Source organism: Gopherus evgoodei, chromosome 2 (genome assembly GCF_007399415.2).
Source record: "Gopherus evgoodei ecotype Sinaloan lineage chromosome 2, rGopEvg1_v1.p, whole genome shotgun sequence".
Classification (NCBI taxonomy): domain Eukaryota; kingdom Metazoa; phylum Chordata; order Testudines; family Testudinidae; genus Gopherus; species Gopherus evgoodei.
Window position 1 is genome coordinate 17249830 of NC_044323.1, and position 20409 is coordinate 17270238.

General features: G+C 39.9%; 1 protein-coding gene across 1 annotated transcript in view; it reads right to left on the reverse strand.

Moving 5' to 3' along the window:
* Positions 1 to 257: 257 nt before the first annotated feature.
* Positions 258 to 20409, reverse strand: part of PAXIP1 (PAX interacting protein 1) — a 110734-nt gene continuing 90582 nt past the window's right edge. Inside the window, exons 16-21 of the mRNA XM_030550082.1 lie at positions 16753 to 16921; positions 11075 to 11175; positions 8976 to 9110; positions 8809 to 8884; positions 1958 to 2018; positions 258 to 1017 (exon numbers count right to left, since the gene is read on the reverse strand). Coding sequence (XP_030405942.1) covers positions 1002 to 1017; positions 1958 to 2018; positions 8809 to 8884; positions 8976 to 9110; positions 11075 to 11175; positions 16753 to 16921 — 558 coding nt within the window. The 3' untranslated portion in view covers positions 258 to 1001. The remainder of the gene's footprint in view (positions 1018 to 1957; positions 2019 to 8808; positions 8885 to 8975; positions 9111 to 11074; positions 11176 to 16752; positions 16922 to 20409) is intronic.

The following is a 20409-nucleotide window of genomic DNA, read 5'->3' on the forward strand; positions in this document are numbered from 1 at the left end:
AGCAATTTACAGAGCACACTTAAATGCAAGAGTTACACTGGGTCAGCATGCATGGTCCTTCACAAGCAAACAGAATGCCTCTCCCCTGAAGAGTTTTAACATAATTGTTTGCTGATTAAGCAAAATGCAGGTCCTCTCAGACTGGGTTTTTTATCTATTTGTTGATCGGGATTAAGAATCTAAAGTGATAAAGTAGATGTAATGGCATGTGTATTGCAAGAACAGTTCACTTTTGATAAAATACAAGTTAAAAATAATTGAGAGATTTTAAAAATTTATTTCATAAAATTGATTATACAGAAGAAAGTTATCACAACAGTTACGAGTGTGTGGGTTGTAGTCACTCCCTCCTCCAAGTTTATAAATGTGTTGGAAGGAACACATTTATACACTTACAAGAATTTCCGTTTAATTTACCTGGCTTTTATATATTAACATACCCCAAAAAATAAACTTAAAATCTTACACCACGTGGAAAAATGATTCACTTTCTTTTACCAGAGTGCCATAACTGCACCATATTTAAAAAAACACCACTAAAATTTAGAGTAAAACATTTATAGTACATTTATTTAAAACTTGGGCAAAACACCAATATAAAAGAAAATAGAGTGTAAGAAATAAAAATAAAGTACAAAACATTTTCAATCTTAAGAGACAGCAATCCCTTATTTTTATTTTCACATCCAAATTTTCCTTTAGGTTGAAGTACCATAGTTAAAATATTTAAAAACTAGCAAACTAATTATGATATCTAAAACGGGATTTTTTAAAACAGTAGTATCATACAAAACATAGTAAATTATGTTTCCTCATAATAAAAGTACACATCCTAAAAAAGATGCAGTTTTTTTGCTTTCCTGCTTTGAACTGCTCATCATCCCAAGGAACATGGCTGGAAAACAGCACTCACAGGAAGTATTAGTTACTTTACATGGTGGCTGGAACAGCTAGATTTAATGCTCCAAGGACTCTGAAGCAATAAGGCATTTTACAATCCATCAAGTAAATTTATATGTAAGTTTTTGTTAAGGGAAAACAACTCTGAAAAATCAGTGCAGAAAAAAATGTACATAAAACTAACTCAAAGTAGTATAACATTTGCTTTTCTTAGGTGAATATTACTGATGAGCTATTTGCTACTTCTAGAAACCACTGACAAATAGAATTCATACTTTTGCTTAAAATGTTGCTATTGTTATGTTCAACCTACTTTTTTTCTGTTCAGAGTAATAATCTTTTCTAGAATATACTTCAAAAAAGCGACACATTTTTAAGGCCTTCGCCCCCATAATGAATTACATCGTATTTATGTAGTACCCTCTTTACCCATCGTTGATACATTATTGCAATCCAAAAATGTTTTGTTTCAGTAATCAGGATTAAATCTGTCATTTAAAATTAATTATTCATATCATTCCCCAACTCACCTACCCCATAGGGTTCTCTGTTTCAGGGGAATCCAAAGTAATCTGTCAAGTACACCTCTACCCTGATATAATGCTGTCCTTGGGAGCCAAAAAATCTTACTGCGTTATAGATGAAACCATGCTATAGCGAACTTGCTTTGATCTGCCAGAGTGCCCAGTCCCGTCCCCCCAGAGCGCTGCTTTACTGCATTATTTCTGAATTTGTGTTATATTGGGTCGCGTTATATCAGAGTTGAGGTGTACTGGGAAAACAGCAAGTATGTTCTCCACAAATCCACCCAAATCTTAAATTCAAGACAATGCAATCAGTGTCTAGATAGGTCCAACTGTGCAAAAAGGGAGGATGAATATGACAGAGGATACTACACGTATGAGTGATTGGAAAAAAGTCACCAAATCCATTTCACTTTAAATTGAACCTACATCTCCAGAAACCACAGAATAACGTAGTAACTTACCTTGTTTCCTAGTATATAAATACATTTTCCCAACAATCACATTTCTTGGTTTTCATATAAAAAGGATATGATTCATAATCCAGTGTTTGAGTAAGTACTCCAGTCAGAACAAACTCAGCATTATGGACATCTAGAAATATTTTAAAAATATGTAAGATTAATATACTACAGAGAGCCACCTTCACTCTACATCGCAAGGCGCATGGGGGATCAGCTGAGATATGTCCACTGACAGACCTAGAATTGAACACTGAAGAACTGGAAGGCAGACATTCTCAGTGGGATTGTTTTAGTTTGACCCTACTTCCTCTACCAGTGAGACACAGCTCAAGTATACTGACTTGGCCTATCTGCTTGACCACTTGCCCGAAATGGGCCCTGTCCTGCACAAAGTTTTGTTTTGAGAAGAACCCTGTAAATCACTGAAGCACCATGGGAGTGCAGTTCAGTCAATGAAGCACTACAGGAGTGCAGGGGAGAGAGGCTCTCCACATGGGATTCAGCACAGGATCAAAGCTTTGGTTAGGAAGGTGGTGTGATTTTTTTTGTCTGAAGTGTGATTTAATGTTGGTTATTACACTGGGTCCATATTTTGTGGCTACTGTATGTAGATGTGCAAGTATTGCCTGTGTGGATCCCACTGTTGGGTGTTTGGGCATCTCATACATGCAGGTTCAGAAAGTTTGGCCAGCAGTGTCAACTGGGTCTGCACATGCACCTTGCATGTCCCCGTTCCCCAAACCTGAGGGCATAAAAGGGAGTGCAGCCCAAACTGAAACTGAGTTCTCTCTGACTGCCTATGGCTTCGAGTTGGAACTGCATACAGTCCTCCCTGCTATATGCAGCAGATTTAGAACTTCTCTGTTTATCCCCTCTCTAGTGCAGGATTAGTTTTAGTGTTTGAAGTGTTCTTCTGTCCTGTTGACAAATTTATTGTCTTTGGATCTTTCAGGATTGGTACCAAGGCAATTCCCCCACCTCACAATAAACACAGACCCACGTATCGATTGGGGTGACGGGTATGAGTGAGTTAGTGAAGTGTTGAAGCCCTGCCCTTCAATGATGGCCTCTTATCAGTCATAGATGGGTCTATGAAATGGTTTCTCACCATGTGGTTTTTAGGGGGACACATCTCAATGGGTGCTCCACTCTGTGTACTTGAATGCCTTGTGCCTTTGTTCGGAGATTTCACATAGCAGTGCCCGTTCGGCCTACACATATGCTACGTAGTCTCATGCTCCACACCGAGCGCTGCATATAGCGCTGTGCAGAACTGCCCTCAGTTCCTTCTTTACTGTGAAGCTCCATAGCAGACAACTCGAAAGCAGAGAGGAAGGAGGGCGAATAGTGAAGCACCCATAGGGAAACACCTCTCAAAGAACAAGTTACTGCACTGAATAACCATTTCTTCTCATCTGACTAGTGTCTCTGTCTGTGCTCCATTCTAGGCGACTACTGAGCAGTTCCCCTTGAGGAGGAGGGGCTTCAGAGTTGAGTCCATATTGAATAAAGTATAACAGAGCCATACACAGCAGAGATGACATAACTGTTGATAGTGGGGGGCAATTCTGAAAGATTTAGTCCCATCAAGACAGAAGGCCAGGGATCTTCTGACTGGTAGAAATTCAGGGAGAAGTTGTATTGTGATTTAATCTTTGAAAAATATAGTGAAAGAGGGGGTACGACATAACGGCCTCTATTTCCCCAACTCGTCGAGCTGATGTGATGGCTACCCAAGAAAGCCATTTTCATTGATAAATGGAAGAGTATACATGTAGCCACTGGTTTGAACAGAGCTCTCATAAGACATTTAAGAACCAAACTAAGGTCCCAAATTGGAGCAGGATGATTGACTTGCAGAAAGAGATTTTGGAATCCCCTGAGGAATCTCATTGTAACTGGGTAATCAAGCATGGAATAATCCTTTACTGAGTAGTGGAAGGCTGTGATGGCTGCTAGGTGGACCCTAGTGGAGCTCAGCGACAAACCCAAGTTTTTGTTTTATTTTTACTTCTAGGATGTATTTCCAGTGTATCTGACAGCAATGAGGTTGCCAGTGGAAAGGTCATGCCAGCAGTGAAATTTTGTCCATTTCTGCAAGTAAGTGTAGCGCCCTGACTGCTTTCTGCTGTGTAACTGTACTCTTTTTACTCCCTCCAAACAGGTTGTCTCTAAACCTGTGAACAATCGACTAGCCATGCTTTGAGGCAAAGGACTTAAGAGACTGGGGCAAAGGATCTTCTCATGTTCTTGGGAGATAAGATAAAGAATGGTCCAGAGAATGATTGGTGAGCAAGCAGCCAGCTGTATGAGGTAAGGAAACCATGACTTTCTGGGCCAGGTTGGAACTCTTAGAATAACTCTGCCTTTGTCCTTTTCATCTTGAGCAGAACTTTGGAGATTAAAGGTGTCAGCGGGAACGCATACAACAGGCCTGATGACCACTGACGGTGACAGGATTGCTGACCCTGCCTGCCTCTGGAGAGGAACTGAGCACATTTCTTGTTTCTGGCTGTGGCAAACAGGTCTTTTCAAAGGATGCTCCAGTGCCAAAATATGTGGTGAAATACAATGGAATCTATTTCTCACTCATGTTCCTGAGAAGTGCCTACTGTGTGTATCCGCAGTCATAATCTGAGCGGCTGGAAGATAAGCTGCTATGATGGTTAAAATAGAACATGCATGACTTTTTGTCCATCATGACCTTTATGTGTTTGCCTTGATCAATGGTAGAAATTGGAGACAGGTATATCTGACTAACCTGAGCTCTAGGAGGTTGATGTCAAAAGAAGCCTCCTGAGGGGTCCACCTGGCCTGGGCCATGTGGGTGTCCAGATGTGCTCCCCAACCTAACAGGGATGCATTGCTTGTTATAACAATTATTGAGGAACTGTAGGCAAAAGGGACTCCTACGTAGACATTGTGAGATTCCTTCAACAAAGGTGGGTATGGAAAGTAATGTCGTTAGTCTGTGTTTGCCTGGTAAATAAACAGTCCTGAGCCACCCTTGAAGGCAATGTATTCTTAAATGGTCTGTAAATGAAAGTGCCAACTGCTATATGTCTCAACAGCTGTAGACCGTTCTTGACTGGAGTCTGTGGGCTGTTCTGGATTGTGCTATGTTGGATAGAACCATGAATCTGTAAATTCGGAGGTAGGCTCTTGCTGCTATTGAATCAAAATTAGCTCCTATGAATTCTAACCCTTGTACAGATAAAGGACTTTTGAATGTTCAATTGTAGGCCCAGTCTGAGGAAGAGGTTCATGGCCTTGCAAGTAGCCAGTGAAGTTTTGTCATGGGAGCAAGCCATCGTCAGGCTTTCAGAAGCCAATCCTCTAGGTAAGAGAACACCAGAATTCCTTTTCTGAGGAGGTGTGCTGCTACTACTGATGTAACCTTTGAAAAGATCCTTGGGGCAGATCAGAGACCAAAAGGGAATCCGGTTCTGAAAGTGGTGCTGACCAACAGTAAAACATAGGAATCTTTTGCGAGATAGGTGGATCGCTATATGGGAATATGCATCCTGAAAGTCAAAGACTCAGACTCAATCCCCTTGATCCAGAGATGGAATTATGGCCGCAAGTATCACCACTCTGAAATTTTGTGCCTTCACAAATGTGTTGCGTTGCCTTACATCTAGGATGGGCTTCCAAGTGCCATTTTTTTTTTTTTTTTTGGGAACCAGGAAGAACCTGGAATAAAAACCTTTCCCTCTGTGCTGCATGAGAACAGGTTCTATAGCACCCAAGAGTAGGAGAGAGCCTTTCTTATCTTAGAAGGGGGCTCACAAGAGGGTTCCCTGAAGAGGGATGGGGAAGGGGGAGAAGTGACCTGGATGGAGTACTGAACGTAGAAGATTTCCAAAACCCACCTGTTCGTAGTGATAAGACTCCCAAGCCCACCGAAAGCAGTAAAGGCAGTTGCCGAAGGGAGGAACACAAGTGAATCACTGCAGTTGGTACGAATGGGGATGGAAGCTCAGCACCTTGACCTCCCTGTCAAAATTAGTGTTTCAAGGTGGAAGGGTGAGAGGTCAAAGGTTGGGAAATTGGTATTTTTTTCCTCTGGAATCTCTTTCTTGTGTTAAGATTCATATGATCTCTGGGATATTGAGAATTGGGCAGGGCAGAATCTCTGCACTGTGTGGGACTTACTAAACTTTCTCTTGTGGGTAGATGTATAAATCCGCAAAAAACACAAAGTAGCCCTAGTCATTTAACATATGCAGAAATTTGTCTGTGCTGTCACCAGTTTAGTGTCGTCAAAAGGGAGGTCTATGACCATATTCTGGACCTCTTTTGGAAATCTGGAGAGCTGCAGCCAGGAGGCCCTCTTTATAACTACCGCTGTAGAAACTGAATGAGCAGCTGTATCAACAGTGTCGACAGAGGCCTGCAGAAATGTTTTGGCAAGAAGCTGGCCTTCTGCAATAACTGCTTGAAACTGTTCTCTTTGCTCTTTGGTAGATGCGCAAAGGAATTCAGCTTGGTATAATTTGTATGGTTGTACTTTGCCATCAATGCCTGGCAGTTGGCAATTCTGACCTGAAAAGTATCTGACAAACAAGATTTTCTACTGAACAAATTGAGATGCTTATGATCTCTAGCACAGAGCGTACATTTAGTGTGGTGCTGCCTTCCATGTACATTAACCACCTGGACCACCAGGGAGTTAGGAGAGGGATATGAAAATAAAAATTCTGAATACTTACAGGGGACATAATATTTCTTATCCACTCTCTTGCACAAGGTGGAAGTGTGGAAAGGGTGTGCGAGATAACCTTTGCAGGGTCTTGGAGGACCTCGTTAATAGGCAGGGTGATGTGGGCCAATGAAGTTGTATGAAGGATGTCAAGAAGCTTATGATATGGCTCTTTAACCTCCTCAAGAGGGATCTTCAAAGAATCAACAATTCTCCTGGTGATAAGGTTCAGGAACTGCCTAAAATTTTCTGCCAAGGATGGTGGAGATAGCATAACAGCTTTATCCGGGGATTAAGAAGAGATGTTGGCTGGTGGAAAGACCTCTTCATCAGCCCTAGCTTCCTGTTCCTCAAAGGTTTCTTCCTGAGATTCTGGTCTCCCAGAGAGAGAGGGTGATGAAGGCTATCTATCCCTATGACAAGTAGTACTTGAGGCCCTAGAGAATTGCTGATGGTAGGCCGCTCAGGGGCCCAGTATGGGCAATGGGGTGGCACATATAGCATGGGTGGAGGCATCCATGGGTGCCTGTACCAGTGAGACGGTGGCTTCATCTTTCATGAATGAAATTAAATTCCTCAGACTTCTGGAAAAGTGCCTTTATAAGGGTGGAGAGGACAGCCTTGGACAGATATTTGAGAGACCGAGGCAAGATCTCCATCAGAATCCTCCTCTTCCAGATCATTCTGGAGTGGTGGAGCACTGGAAGAAACAGAAGGTAAAATTGTCTGTACCCGACGGATGTCAAGAGAGCTGCAGGTCGTTGGTACCGAGAGCAGATCAGAGTCAAGCAATGGTGAGTCAGGCATCTTGGACATAGTGAGGTCTTGGGGAAAACAAAACTCCCGGAGTACTGAGAGTGTTGTCAGTACCACGTCAATGGCCTGAGCCAAAGTAACAGTGGCTGAGGGAGTTGAGGGTACTATGTGTCTCAAATGCTCTGAAGACCAATGGGTGCTGAACTGGTTGGCATCCTTGGCCACTGCGGCTTCTCTAAGGTAGATTTCCTACCTGGAGAATTCAAGGCACTATCCTTGGAAGACTTATGAGAGGAGTCATGGGTTTTCCTCTTAGATACCCTTAAAGAGTGCAGCTGGAAGACAGTAGAGGTAGCCCACTTACTCGGAGACCAACATATAGACGGGGTCCCTTGTCCTGGTGCAATGAGTTCTCCATGAGGAGCTGAAGTCTGATCCCATTTTTTTCTGGCTCTAGATATTTAATGCCAGGCAGAAGTTGAACTTTTGGTATATATGAGGTTCCCTAAGGCAATGGATGTGCTGGGAGTGTCTGTCACACACCGGCATTCTTCCTGCCATGATAGGTAGCGTTTCAAATCAGGATAACCAGTCATACCCATATATATAATAGTCGTTGTTAGTGTAGTTATATATTACTACACATTAACAACTATAATAAACTAACTATTATAAGAGCTATGGGGTCACAGTTGAGGTAAAAATCAATACAGATGACTGCTAAGGCTCTGTCTCAGACTGAGGCAGTTGAGAAGGAACTGAGGGTGGTTCGCCCACAAAACACTATATAATCACAGTGTGGAGCATGAGACTGGGTGATACATATGCACAGGCCAAATGGACACTTATGTGAAATCTCCAATTACAGGCGCAGAAGGAGCAAGCGCACCTAGAACGACGCACCCGTAGGGACACTACTTGAAGAAAAACTATTGATTACTCTGCCTTGGAGACAATGACAACTTCAAAATCACATTTCCATCTGAAAATGCTGTACCTACTATTTAAATTATAATGATTTTCTGAGAGATACAAAGATCAGAAAATAAACCTACAACAGGGAAAGATATGCAGCTTGTGCATTTGTTGCTAGTCTACTGCATTTCCTGTCTTATGAATTGGTATGATGACTAACATGCAGTCTTTTTGGTCCTGGAAGAGTATTTTGCAGTAGCAGAGCTGAAACTGAAAGGCAGCAGAAAATTTGCACATCAAGATGGCAGGAAGAATAAGGTGACAATAACAGGCCTGCTCAAACATTAGCAAGTAAGCAGAAAAGCCCTATATATTTTATTTTAAAAGTGAGGACATACTATTAAAAAGGTGCTTCATCACATCTGATTCCTTTAACTGTATTTTAATCTCTGACTGTTACCAGTAATGGGTGTATGTACTTATACAATGAAAAATAAATACAGTAAGCAAATTATGAATTGGAATTCTATTAGCAGTTCACACGTACCTATGCCTCTGGCAAAATATTCTCGACATAAGTGAAGATCATTTTCACAGGATATCAAGATTATCGCTGACAAACTCTAAATTAAAAAAAATACTAAATATGAGTTCAAAGAAAGAACAATATATTTTATACATAATTTTCAGAAAGCCAAGTGATCCTGTACTCACTTTGTTTTGCTTGTGTTCCATAAGTTTTCGAAAAGAAGGTTGTTTGGATAATACTTTTCCTCCTGCACAGTCCACAATTGCCTTCATGGTGGAAAGGCTAGGACAAATTCCAGGTGTAATGTAAAAATATTTCCCCTAAAAACAAAAATCTTTTTAAAAAAATACATACATACACATATATAAATAAAATGTAAAAAAGGGAAAGTGAAGAGTACAACTTTTGATCCTTTAGCGTCTGCGTATAGTGCTGATATCCACTATAATGCAAAGGTCATTTTATAAATTATGAAGCAGATCTTCAGCTGGTGTAAACTGTCATAGCTCTTAATGGAGCTATTACAACTTACACTAGCTGAAGATCTGCCCCTATTTACCTCAAATCTTTCTGTGACACTTACAATGACCATAAAACCTTCAAATGGTAAATATTTTCTTAATGAATATTAAACAGCAGTTTGGTAAGGATGCAGAAAGAAATACCCTATTTCAACTGTGTGGTTGGCCAATGGCTTGCAAAAGGACTTCTACAAAGAAAAGGTGAGTTATTTTCCAATTTATAAACCATTAAATTTCTATTTCTATCTAATTTCTATCTATCTAGTTATCTATCTAGTTTCACTGACAATTTCTTATTGTCCAGTTTATAACCACTAATTTCTATTGTCTGCCAACAAAACTGCAACTAGCTTTCTGCCTGCTTGAGACCCTTAATACAGGTGATTATATAAAGTGTATTTTATCTGTTCCTACTTGCTAGAGGGAAGATGTATTCTTGCCATCTGAACTGGTAAAGAGATGCTATTTTAACTTCTTTGATCCTCCAGCCAACTTTACTTCCAGAAAAAAAACTGAAATTTTACATTATTTTTGAATTCTGAATTTCTGACTGAACTATGCCAGGTGCAAAAGCTTCTATGCTCAATCCCTAAAGAGTTATTTTGGCATGCCTCAAGTGACAGATTAAAAAAAAATGCTTAAGTAAATTGGTCTCTGTTAAAATAACACTTCTACTCCAAATCTAAAACTGTTTCTTATAGTACACAATCCTGGGACAAAGTTCAGGAAAGTCATCTTTTAGATGAGGTATGTCTCATTATGTATTGCTCTCAGGACAAAGGTGAATGGTTTTCTTGTTTGCTGTGAAAACATAGCACAGAAAGGCCAACTTTTTCTTTACGTATAAGAATAAAACCAATAGTATATAGATGTAGTGTATTCCAATAGCAATACTATCTGATACATGATTTTAGTAATTTTAAGGTTATTTCACTGTAAGGTTTACATGAAATATTTAGAAATCTACCTATACAAATATTCTTAGAAGAATCCATATCATTCTGCTCTTAACAGGAGTCTGAAAAAGTAAAGTGATTATACAGATGAAACTAGCTTGCATATATGTTTTCTACTAAGAAGTCAAACTGCTTTAAAAGATTATGAAACTGCATTAAAACTTTGGTTCTAAGTGGAACTCTAATTCAATGCTAACAATAAAAATGTCACACTTGTATCAGCATTGTGCAGAAAACATATATGCAAGATTGTTTCCCCTATACGTACATGTATAAATTTCAGCTAATAGCAATAACACACTCTAGAGAGTATCAGAGGGTAGCCGTGTTAGTCTGGATCTGTAAAAGCAGCAAAGAATCCTGTGGCACCTTATAGACTAACAGACGTTTTGGAGCATGAGCTTTCGTGGGTGAATACCCACTTCCTCAGATGCATGAGACATGCATGTATTTAATGAGACATGCATCTGAGGAAGTGGGTATTCACCCACGAAAGCTCATGCTCCAAAACGTCTGTTAGTCTATAAGTGCCACAGGATTCTTTGCTGCTTTTACACTCTAGAGAGTTCTTTCATTTGGTTTTAGACACTGAAGTTTTTAGCCTTTTGTGTTACTCTGCCTTCTTGCATATGTGCATGCCTACCAGGAAAGCTGTTTTATTACTTAAACACATGTTTGGGAAAAGAATTGATAATTATCAGAAAAATACATTCAAGATTGATCAAATGAGTGACCAAGCATGTTCTGTCTTTTACTGTAGCAATGAAAAAATATATGTATTTATGCATGTTATTAAAAAGTGTGTACCTTAAAAAGTGGAGCCACTTGTGCTCTCTTTAGAGACTCCTCTAAACTGAAGCAGAAAAGCACCTCAGCTTCTGCATCTCGGAGCATGAAGTTCTGCTCATCTGGAAAAGAAAATATAAATATGTTACAAATGTGACAAGGGAAGAAACTATGTCAACATAATCCTTTACCCACATTAAAACCTTATTTCAAATTATTGTAAAAAACTAATGGTAAAAAATTTGGTAAAATGAGCATAATCTCATTGCTTTTAATAAAAAACTGCCTTTTATTGAAGTCAAGCTACTAAAAAATGTTGTCCCCTTTAAATGTTACGACCCCTGTATAAAATATATTATTTAATTTTACTATTATTATTGAGGATCAACCAAAATTACTGACAAAAGTTCTTAATATATTTCTGTATTATATATTCTTAATATATTTCTGTATTTTTGTTGTTTACTTTGTACATTTGACAGTATTTCCTAATCTATAGGGGCCCCAAAACTTCTGTATTGGAGAGCTTCAAGCCACATTAAAGCATTTACCCCATTTATGAAAACAAAGGCACAAAGTGGTTAACTGAATTGTGCCCAAGACACAAAGGAAATCTGTGACAGCCCATGGAACTGACTCCCAGTGCACAGCTTTATCCACATGGCAATCTTTCCATTTGTTTCCCCTGCAAAGTCAGTCAGCATTTCCTTTTGCTTGTATGGGATTTTCTTCCCTCAGGTCTCTCGCTCATATCCCATCCCCACCCACATACCAAAACAGGAGAGTGGAAAAAAATTTTTTTTTAAAAGGACAGTAAAATCAAAAAGACAGGTAGGGTGACTTAGAATCATAGAATATCAGGGTTGGAAGGGACCTCAGGAAGTCATCTTGTCCAACCCCCTGCTCAAAGCAGGGCCAGTCCCCAGGCAGATTTTTGCCCCAGATCCCTAAATGGCCCCCTCAAGGATTGAACTCACAACCCTGGGTTTAGCAGGGCAATGCTCAAACCACTGAGCTATCCCCCATCCTGGGATGGATGCTGTACCTGAAAATACATAACTCCTTCATTACAGCTGATTTGATTTTAAAGTGATTGTCTCCCTTCAACTCTATACTCAGTACGAAAACGTCAGCTTCTCCTTACATTTTTTTAGTTACACCTTCTAAGAGTTTTCTTACTGTTTGTTTTGTTTGATAAGGCTGGACCAAGGGAGATAAAACTCTACCTCACATTTATAAACAAGAAAAGATTTCCTACTTATTGTCTACAGTATTGTCTTATCTATAGTTTTAAGTCTTTGCAGTGGTTTGGCAGCAACACCATGTGTTTAACTCATCAAATAAATAAAAATCTCAAATATCTATTATCTATTTCAATCATACATGGTACTGTGAGCTTTTATATGTGGTAGTTGTACAATGGTACCAATGACATAGGGAAGGATAGAAGAGGGATCCTGGAAGCCAAATTTAGTCTGATAGGTAAGAGATAGAAGTCCAGGACCTTCATGGTAGCATTTTCCGAAATGCTTCCAGTTTCACGCACAGGGACATTTAGACAGGCAGAACTGCAGTGTCCTAATGCGTGGATAAGATGATGGTGTAGGGAAGAGAGGTTTAGATTTATTAGGAACTGGGGAAACTTTTGGGAAAGGGGGAGCCTATACAGGAAGGATGTGCTCCACCTAAACCAAAATGGAACCAGACTGCTGGCACTTAAAATTAGAAAGGTTGTAGAGCAGTTTGTATATTAAGGGCTGGGGGAAAGCCGACGGGTAGAGAAGCACATGATTTGGACAGAGACATCCCTTAGGGGAGGATCTATAAATCGAGATTCTCTATATCCTAATGAGGAGAGAATGGATGATGATAAAGTATGGGTAGGATATGATGAGAAACAGTTACATGAAAAAGAGTCCCATTCAATTTAATCATGTAATGGCAGTCAGCTAAAATGTGACAAGTTTTTAAAATGCTTATATATCAGTGCTAGAAGTCTAAATACTAAGATGGGTGAACTAGACTGCCTCGTATTAAATGAGGATATTGATATAAAACAGGCATCACAGAAACTTGGTGGAATGAGGATGATCAATGAGACACAGTAATACCAATGTACAAAATATATCAGAAGGACAGAACAGGTCGTGCTGGTGGGGAAGCGGCACTGTGTGAAAGCAAGGGTAGAATGAAATGAAGTAAAAATCTTAAGTGAACCAAACTGTACCATAGAATCTCTATGGATAGTAATTTCAGGCTGGAATAATAAGAATATAGTAGTAGGGATATACTACCGACCACCTGAGCAGGGTAGTGATAGTGACTGTGAAATACTTAGGGAGATTAGAGAGGCTATAAAAATAAACTCAATATAACGGGGGATTTCAACTATCCCCATATTGACTGGGTACATATCACCTCAGGACAGGATGCAGAGATAAAGTTTCTAAGTGGAGCACAGGATATGATTAAAGAGGTGAATATAGCTGGACCGCCTGATAATATGACCACAATATAATTAAATTTAACATCCCTGTGGCAGGGAAAACATCACAGAGGCCCAACATGGTAGCATTTAATTTCAGAAAGGGGAACTACACAAAAATTGACAGGTTTCAGAGTAGCAGCCGTGTTAGTCTGTATTTGCAAAAAGAACAGGAGTACTCCTGTTCTTTTTTACACAAAAATGAGGAAGTTAGTGAAACAGAAATTAAAAGGAACAGTGCCAAAAGTGAAATCCCTACAAGCTGCATGGAAACTTTGTAAAAACACCATATATACCCCAAATTTAAAAACATAGTAAGAGAACCAAAAAAGTGGCACTGTGGCTAAACAATAAAGTAAAAGATGCAGTGAGAGGCAAAAAGGCATCCTTTAAAAAGTGGAAATTAAATCTTAGTACGGAAAATAGAAAGGAGCATAAACTCCGGCAAGTGAGGTATAAAAATGTAATTAGGAAGGCCAAAAAAGAATTTCAAGAACAGCTAGCCAAAGACTCAAAAAATAATAGCAAACAAATTTTAAGTACATCAGAAGCAGGAAGCCTGCTAAACAACCAGTGGGGCCACTGGATGATCAAAATGCTGAAGGAGCTCTCAAGGACAATAAGGCCATTGCAGAGAAATTAAATGAATTATTTGTATCGGTCTTCATGGCTGAGGATGTGAGGGAGATTCCCAAACCTAAGCCTTTCTTTTTAGGTGACAAATCTGAGGAACTGTCCCAGATTGAGGTGTCACTAGAGGACCTTTTGGAACAAATAGATAAATTAAACAGTAATATGTCACTAGGACCAGATGGTATTCACCTAAGGGTTCTGAAGGAACTCAAATGTGAAATTGCAGAACTGCTAACTGTGGTTTGTAACCTATCATTTAAATCAGGCTCTGTACCAAATGACTAGAGGATAGCTAATATGACGCTAATTTTTAAAAAGGGCTCTAGAGGTAATCCCGGCAACTACAGGCCAGTAAACCTGACTTCAGTACCAGGCCAACTGGTTGAAACTATAACAAAAAACAGAATTGTCAGACATAATTTGTTGGGGAAGAGTCAACATGCTTTTTGTAAAGGGAAGTCATGCCTCACCAATCTATTAGAGTTCTTTGAGGAGGTCAACAAGCATGTGGACAAGGGGGATCCAGTGGATATAGTGTATTTAGATTTTCAGAAAGCCTTTGACCAGGTCCTTCACCAAAGGCTCTTAAACAAAATAAGCTGCCATGGGGTAATGGAAGGTCTTCTCATGAATCGGTAACTGGTTAAAAGATAGGAAACAAAGGGTAGAAATAAATGGTCTGTTTTCAGAATGCAGAGAGGTAAATCATGTCCCCCAGAGCTCTGTACTGGGACCAGTACTATTTAACATATTCATAAATGATCTGGAAAAACAGGTAAACAGTGAGATGGCAAAACTGTAGATGATACAAAACTATACAAGATAGTTAAGTCCAGAGCAGACTGTGAAGAGCTACAAAGGGATCTCACAAAACTGGGTGACCGGGCAACAAAGTGACAGATGAAATTCAGTGTTGATAAATGCAAAGTAATGCACATTGAAAACATAATCCCAACTATACATATAAAATTATAGGGTCTAAATTAGCTGTTACTGGCCAAGAGAGAGATCTTGGTGTCATTGTGACTAGTTATCTGAAAACATCCAATCAATGCGCAGTGGCACTCAGAAAAGCTAACAGAACGTTGGGAATCAGTAAGAAAGGGATAGATAATAAGCCAGAAAATGTCATATTGTCTCTATATAACTGCATGGTATGCCTTCGTCTTGAATACTGTGTGCAGATGCGGTCACCTCATCTCAAAAAATATATACTGGAATTGGAAAGGGTTCAGAAAAGGGCAATAAAAATGATTAGGGGTATGGAACAGCTTCCATATCAGGAGAGATTAATAAGATTGGGACGTTTCAGTGTGGAAAAGAGATGACTAAGGTGGGATATGATAGAGGTCTATAAAATCATGATGGGTGTAGAGAAAGTAAATAAGGAAGTATTAGTTATGCCTTCTCATAGCACAAGAACTAGGGGTCACCAAATGAAATTAATAGGCAACAGGTTTAAAACAAACAAAAGGAAGTATTTCTTCACACAATGCACAGTCAACCTGTGGAACTCTGCCAGATAATGTTGTGAAGGCCACGACTATAACAGGGTTAAAAAAGGAACTAGGTAAATTCATGGAGGCTAGGTCCATTGATCGCTAACAGCCAGGATGGGCAGGGATGGTGTCTCTAACCTCTGTTTCCTAGAAGCTGGGAATGGGCGACAGGGGGATGGATCACTTGATGATTACCTGCTATGATTACACACACACACACATCCAGTCCTACATGCACTTTTACCCACAAGTGTATTGGACTCAAGCTTTCATCTCTACTTCAGAACAATTCCTGTTAAGCACACCTCTTAATTTAATTTTTAAAAAGGGGTGGATCAACATTAGTTATTTTTCTTTGTCTACATTACAGTCATGCCTACCAACATAATGCATAAAATGTGCATTTTTTTTTAAATCATCTCCCTCTCCCCACAAAAAAACCCAAACCAACCAACCAAGATACCTAAAAAGCAACAGAAGTGTAAGTGGATGAAGCACTAATTAAAATTATGGTTGGCTATACTGAGAACAGGAATAAAGAAAAGGGGGGGAGGCTTATGAAGGCTTTAAGTAATATTAGTGAATACTATGCTATTTGTTAATTCAGAATGTTTAAAAAATGTATAATGTTATTATAAGTTAAGAAAAAAGGAACTAGTTTTCTTTCCTTTGGGTGAAGTAATTGTTATTAAACCATGCAGAGAACTGAAGGCAGAAGGCTTTAATTGAAAGAGAAAAAGTTAATAGAAAACCAAAGTGAATTTTGTTCCTATGATAACACTACACTGATAGCAGAACCCTTATTCAAATCAACCATGAAATATTTTTTAAAAATTAAACATTTTGTCGGTTCTAAAATACAAAACAGACCGCTAAAGTCTTAGCTGTCAACTATGTTTGAAGTTTGACATACAATTTATTCAGACAATAACTGAATGCCTAATATCACATTCCAAAATAGCTGTCTAAACAAAGTCAACCACCAAAAAATATGTTTTGTTCAAATATAAGTACTACCCTTGAATACTTTTTAAAAAAAACTGTTCAGTTTATCTCTATGAGTGATTCTAGTATTCACTTACCAACAAATTTCTGGCATTTGAAACACTCTTCTAACCACTCCGGAGTTACTATGTGCTTGACTACTGAAATTGCTGTTAGGAACTTTACAGTACGAGTCACTTTGCTGGCAACTAGATGTGTGCATTTCTGTGCAGATTCTGCTACTTCACCTCCAAGAATGTAGAGTTTCTGAAAGTTAGAATCATAGAATTATAGAAATGTAGGGTTAGAAAGGATCTTCAGAAGTCATTAAGTCCAGTCCTCTCTGCTGAGGCAGGACCAAATAAACCTAGAACATCTAGATTACCTAATCTGTTCTTAAAAACCTCTAATGAGGGGGATTACACAACCACCCTTGGAAAACTATTCCTGTGCTTAATTATCCTTATACTTGGAAAGCTTTTCCTACTATCTAACCTACATCTCCCTTGCTGCAGATTAAGCCCATTACTTCTTGTCCTATCTTCAGTGGAGATGCAGTACAATTGACCCCTTCATAACAGCTCTTAATATATTTGAAGACTATTAGGACCGCTCCCTCCCTTCTACCAACCAAGTCTTCTTTCTCAAGACTAAACATGCCAATTGTTTAACCTTTGCTCACAGGTCAGATTTTCTACTCCTTGTATCATTTCTGTTGCTCGCCTCAATTTAAAAAAAAACAACTAGGAACTGAGTACTCATTAAAAACTAAACATTATCTCATCCACAGCATCATTATGAAAAACAGCAATATTATGCAATACAAATGAGGTACCAATTAAATAAGAAACATAGGATATTGGTGGTTTTGTCTAAAATGCACATTAACAAGAGGTCCATCATAAACTCATTCCTGTATCTATTAGAACTGGTTGGAAAACTGAATTTCCATCAAATGGGAAATTCCACATTTTAAAATGGAAATTTCTTGCAGAAAAGTTTAAAATAATGATTTAGAATAATCAAAATATTTCAATTCACTAATGTCGAAACATTTTGATAATGTTATAACAATAAAATATGAACAAAATACAGCTGAAACAAAGCATTTCAATGTTGTCAAAACGAAACGGTAAAGTCAAAATGAATCATTTTAGACTTTACTGAAAATTTCATCAACATAGCCATGTTTTGCACTAATGTTTATTTTGACAAAACTGTATTTTTGACAGAAAATTGTTTGGTCTAAAATGTTTTGAGCAGGTCTAGTATCTATTAAATAAATATATATATATTTGGAGACATGTATTGGGGGTTCCCCTGGGAGGGGAGACCCAGAGACAGTGGGTTGCTGCTGGGGGCAGAACCCTGAAGTAGAGGGGTACTGGGGTCCAGGAGGGACATGGGGGCCAGCGGCGAGTGAGTAACTGGCCTGCAGAGGGCGCTCTGGGCTGGAAAGAGAAAGTTACTCACCTTGCAGTAACTGAAGTTCTTCAAGATGTGTGTCCCTGTGGGTGCTCCACTCTAGGTGTCGGTGCATCCCCGCACCGTTGATCGGAGATTTTCGGTAGCACTGCCTAGTCGAGATGCAGGCACTCAGATGATATCTCCTGCCCCGTTGGAATCTTCCTGAGCGCCTGTGTCCCGCATCCCCCTCAGTTCCTTCTCTACCGTGGAGTGATTTTACTAGTACTTTAAAGTAGAGGGGAGGAGGATGGGGAGTGGAGCACCCACAGGGACACACATCTTGAAGAACTTCAGTTACTGCAAGGTGAGTAACTCTCTTCTTCTTCGAGTGCTGTCCCTGTGGGTGCTCCACTCTAGGTGAATGTGTAGCAGTACCCACTATGGTTGGTGGAACTTTGGAGATGTGGCAATGAGTACTGTAGATAGTACTGTATGGCCTACTATGGTGTCTGCCGTGGTGTCTTGCATGAGAGTACAGTGTTTTGCAAACGTGCATTCAGATGATCATGTAGCCACTTTGCAGATGTCAGGAATGGAAACATTGTGTAGGAAGGCAACAAATGTTGACATAGTTCGAGTGGAATGAGTTCTAATGCCTTCGGGAAGTTGAAGATTTTGCGTGTGTTAACAGGATCTGATGCAGCCAGAGATCCACTTGGACAGACGTTGTTTAGAGATAGCCATACTCTTTGATCTTTCGGTAATGGAAACAAAGAGTAGTGGGGACTTACAAAATGGTTTAGTCCTGTCTAAATAAAAAGCGATTGCTTGCCTGACATCAAGAGTATGCAGGGTTGCCTCTTGCAGAGTCTTGTGAGGTTTGTGATAGAAAGTAGGTAGGTATATAGGTTGGTTGAGGTGGAAGGTAGATACCACCTTAGGAAGAAATTTAGGGTGTGGTCTCAAAGTGACTTTGTCTTTGGAGAAGATTGTGTAGGGAGGGTGGACCATCAGGGCGCTCATTTCACCTACTCTCCTTGCCGATGTTATGGCAACTAAGAAAGCCACCTTCATGGACATATGGAGATGAGAGGAGGTCGCCAAGGGCTCGAATGGAGGTTTCATGACAGCGTGTAGAATGAGGTTAAGATTCCATGAAGCAGCTGTTGGGTAAATTTCAGGCTAGAGGTTTTGCAGACCCATGAGAAATCATTTCATGGTCAGGTGGGTAAAGAGTGAATAATCTAAGAGGTCATGGAAGGTGGTGCACGCTGCCAGGTGCACTTTGACGTAGCTGAGCGAAAGTCCGTCTTGTTTTAGTTTCAAGAGGTAGTCTAGAATGTTAGGGACGGTTGCCGTATTGGGCGCTAAGTGATTATGTGAGCACCAGAGGGTAAAATGCTTCCACTTCTGCAGGTTGGTTTTACGAGTGGAGTCTTTCCTACTGTGCAGGAGGACATATCAGACTTGCTCGGAACAGGCTAGTTCATGGGTTTGGAACCATGAAGGAACCACGCTGTGAGGTGGAGCTTTTGGAGCTGGGGGTGAAGAACCCATCCATTGTTCTGGAAAAGGAGATCTGGCCTATTGGGGAGAGTCTGTGGGTGATGGGAGGACATGCGGAGTAGGTAGGGATACCATGTCTGCCTCGGCCAAGCCGGGGTAATAAGTATGATCCATGTGAAAGTAGAATGAATTATATTGTGAAAATAGAAATGATTACAGAAATGCTGTCTGTACCTTTAAGCAAAATTGTTGGAATGCTGCAATCCAGGTGTCAGGAATACAGACATTAACATAGAACAATTGCACCGTTTAAGGGCAATTGGTGAAGTATTAGCCTTAGATCGATAAGAGTTAGTAAGGAAGTAGGATACGCATGCTGTTTTGTTTAATTTTACTGTTTTGCTTTCTTTGTCCCTTTGTCTAATTCCCGCTCTTTTATCTGTATAAATAAGATAGATTGTGTCTTGCATGGTGCTCACATTATCTGGATGTTATTAGCAGAGCGCTGTGCTAATAAAACAGAGTGGTCTGACAAACTGTGAGTCCTGAACCTAACTTTGACACCTGGGCCTTGTGGTCTACGATCTTCCGAAGAAACCTGTGTAGCAGAGGGATTGGTGGGAAGGCGTACAGGAGAGAGTTGTTCCACGGGATAAGGAACCGTCTCCTAAGGATGCAGTTTTTGATTCTGGGTTGTGGCAAAGAGGTCTATTGACGGGGTGCTCCAGAGGGAGAAGAGCTGTTGAAGTACTGTGGGGTACAGTTCCCATTTGTGTTCTGTCGAGAAGTGCCTGCTGAGTGCGTCGGCAGTAGGATAAATGGACACAAATCAGACATTAGGA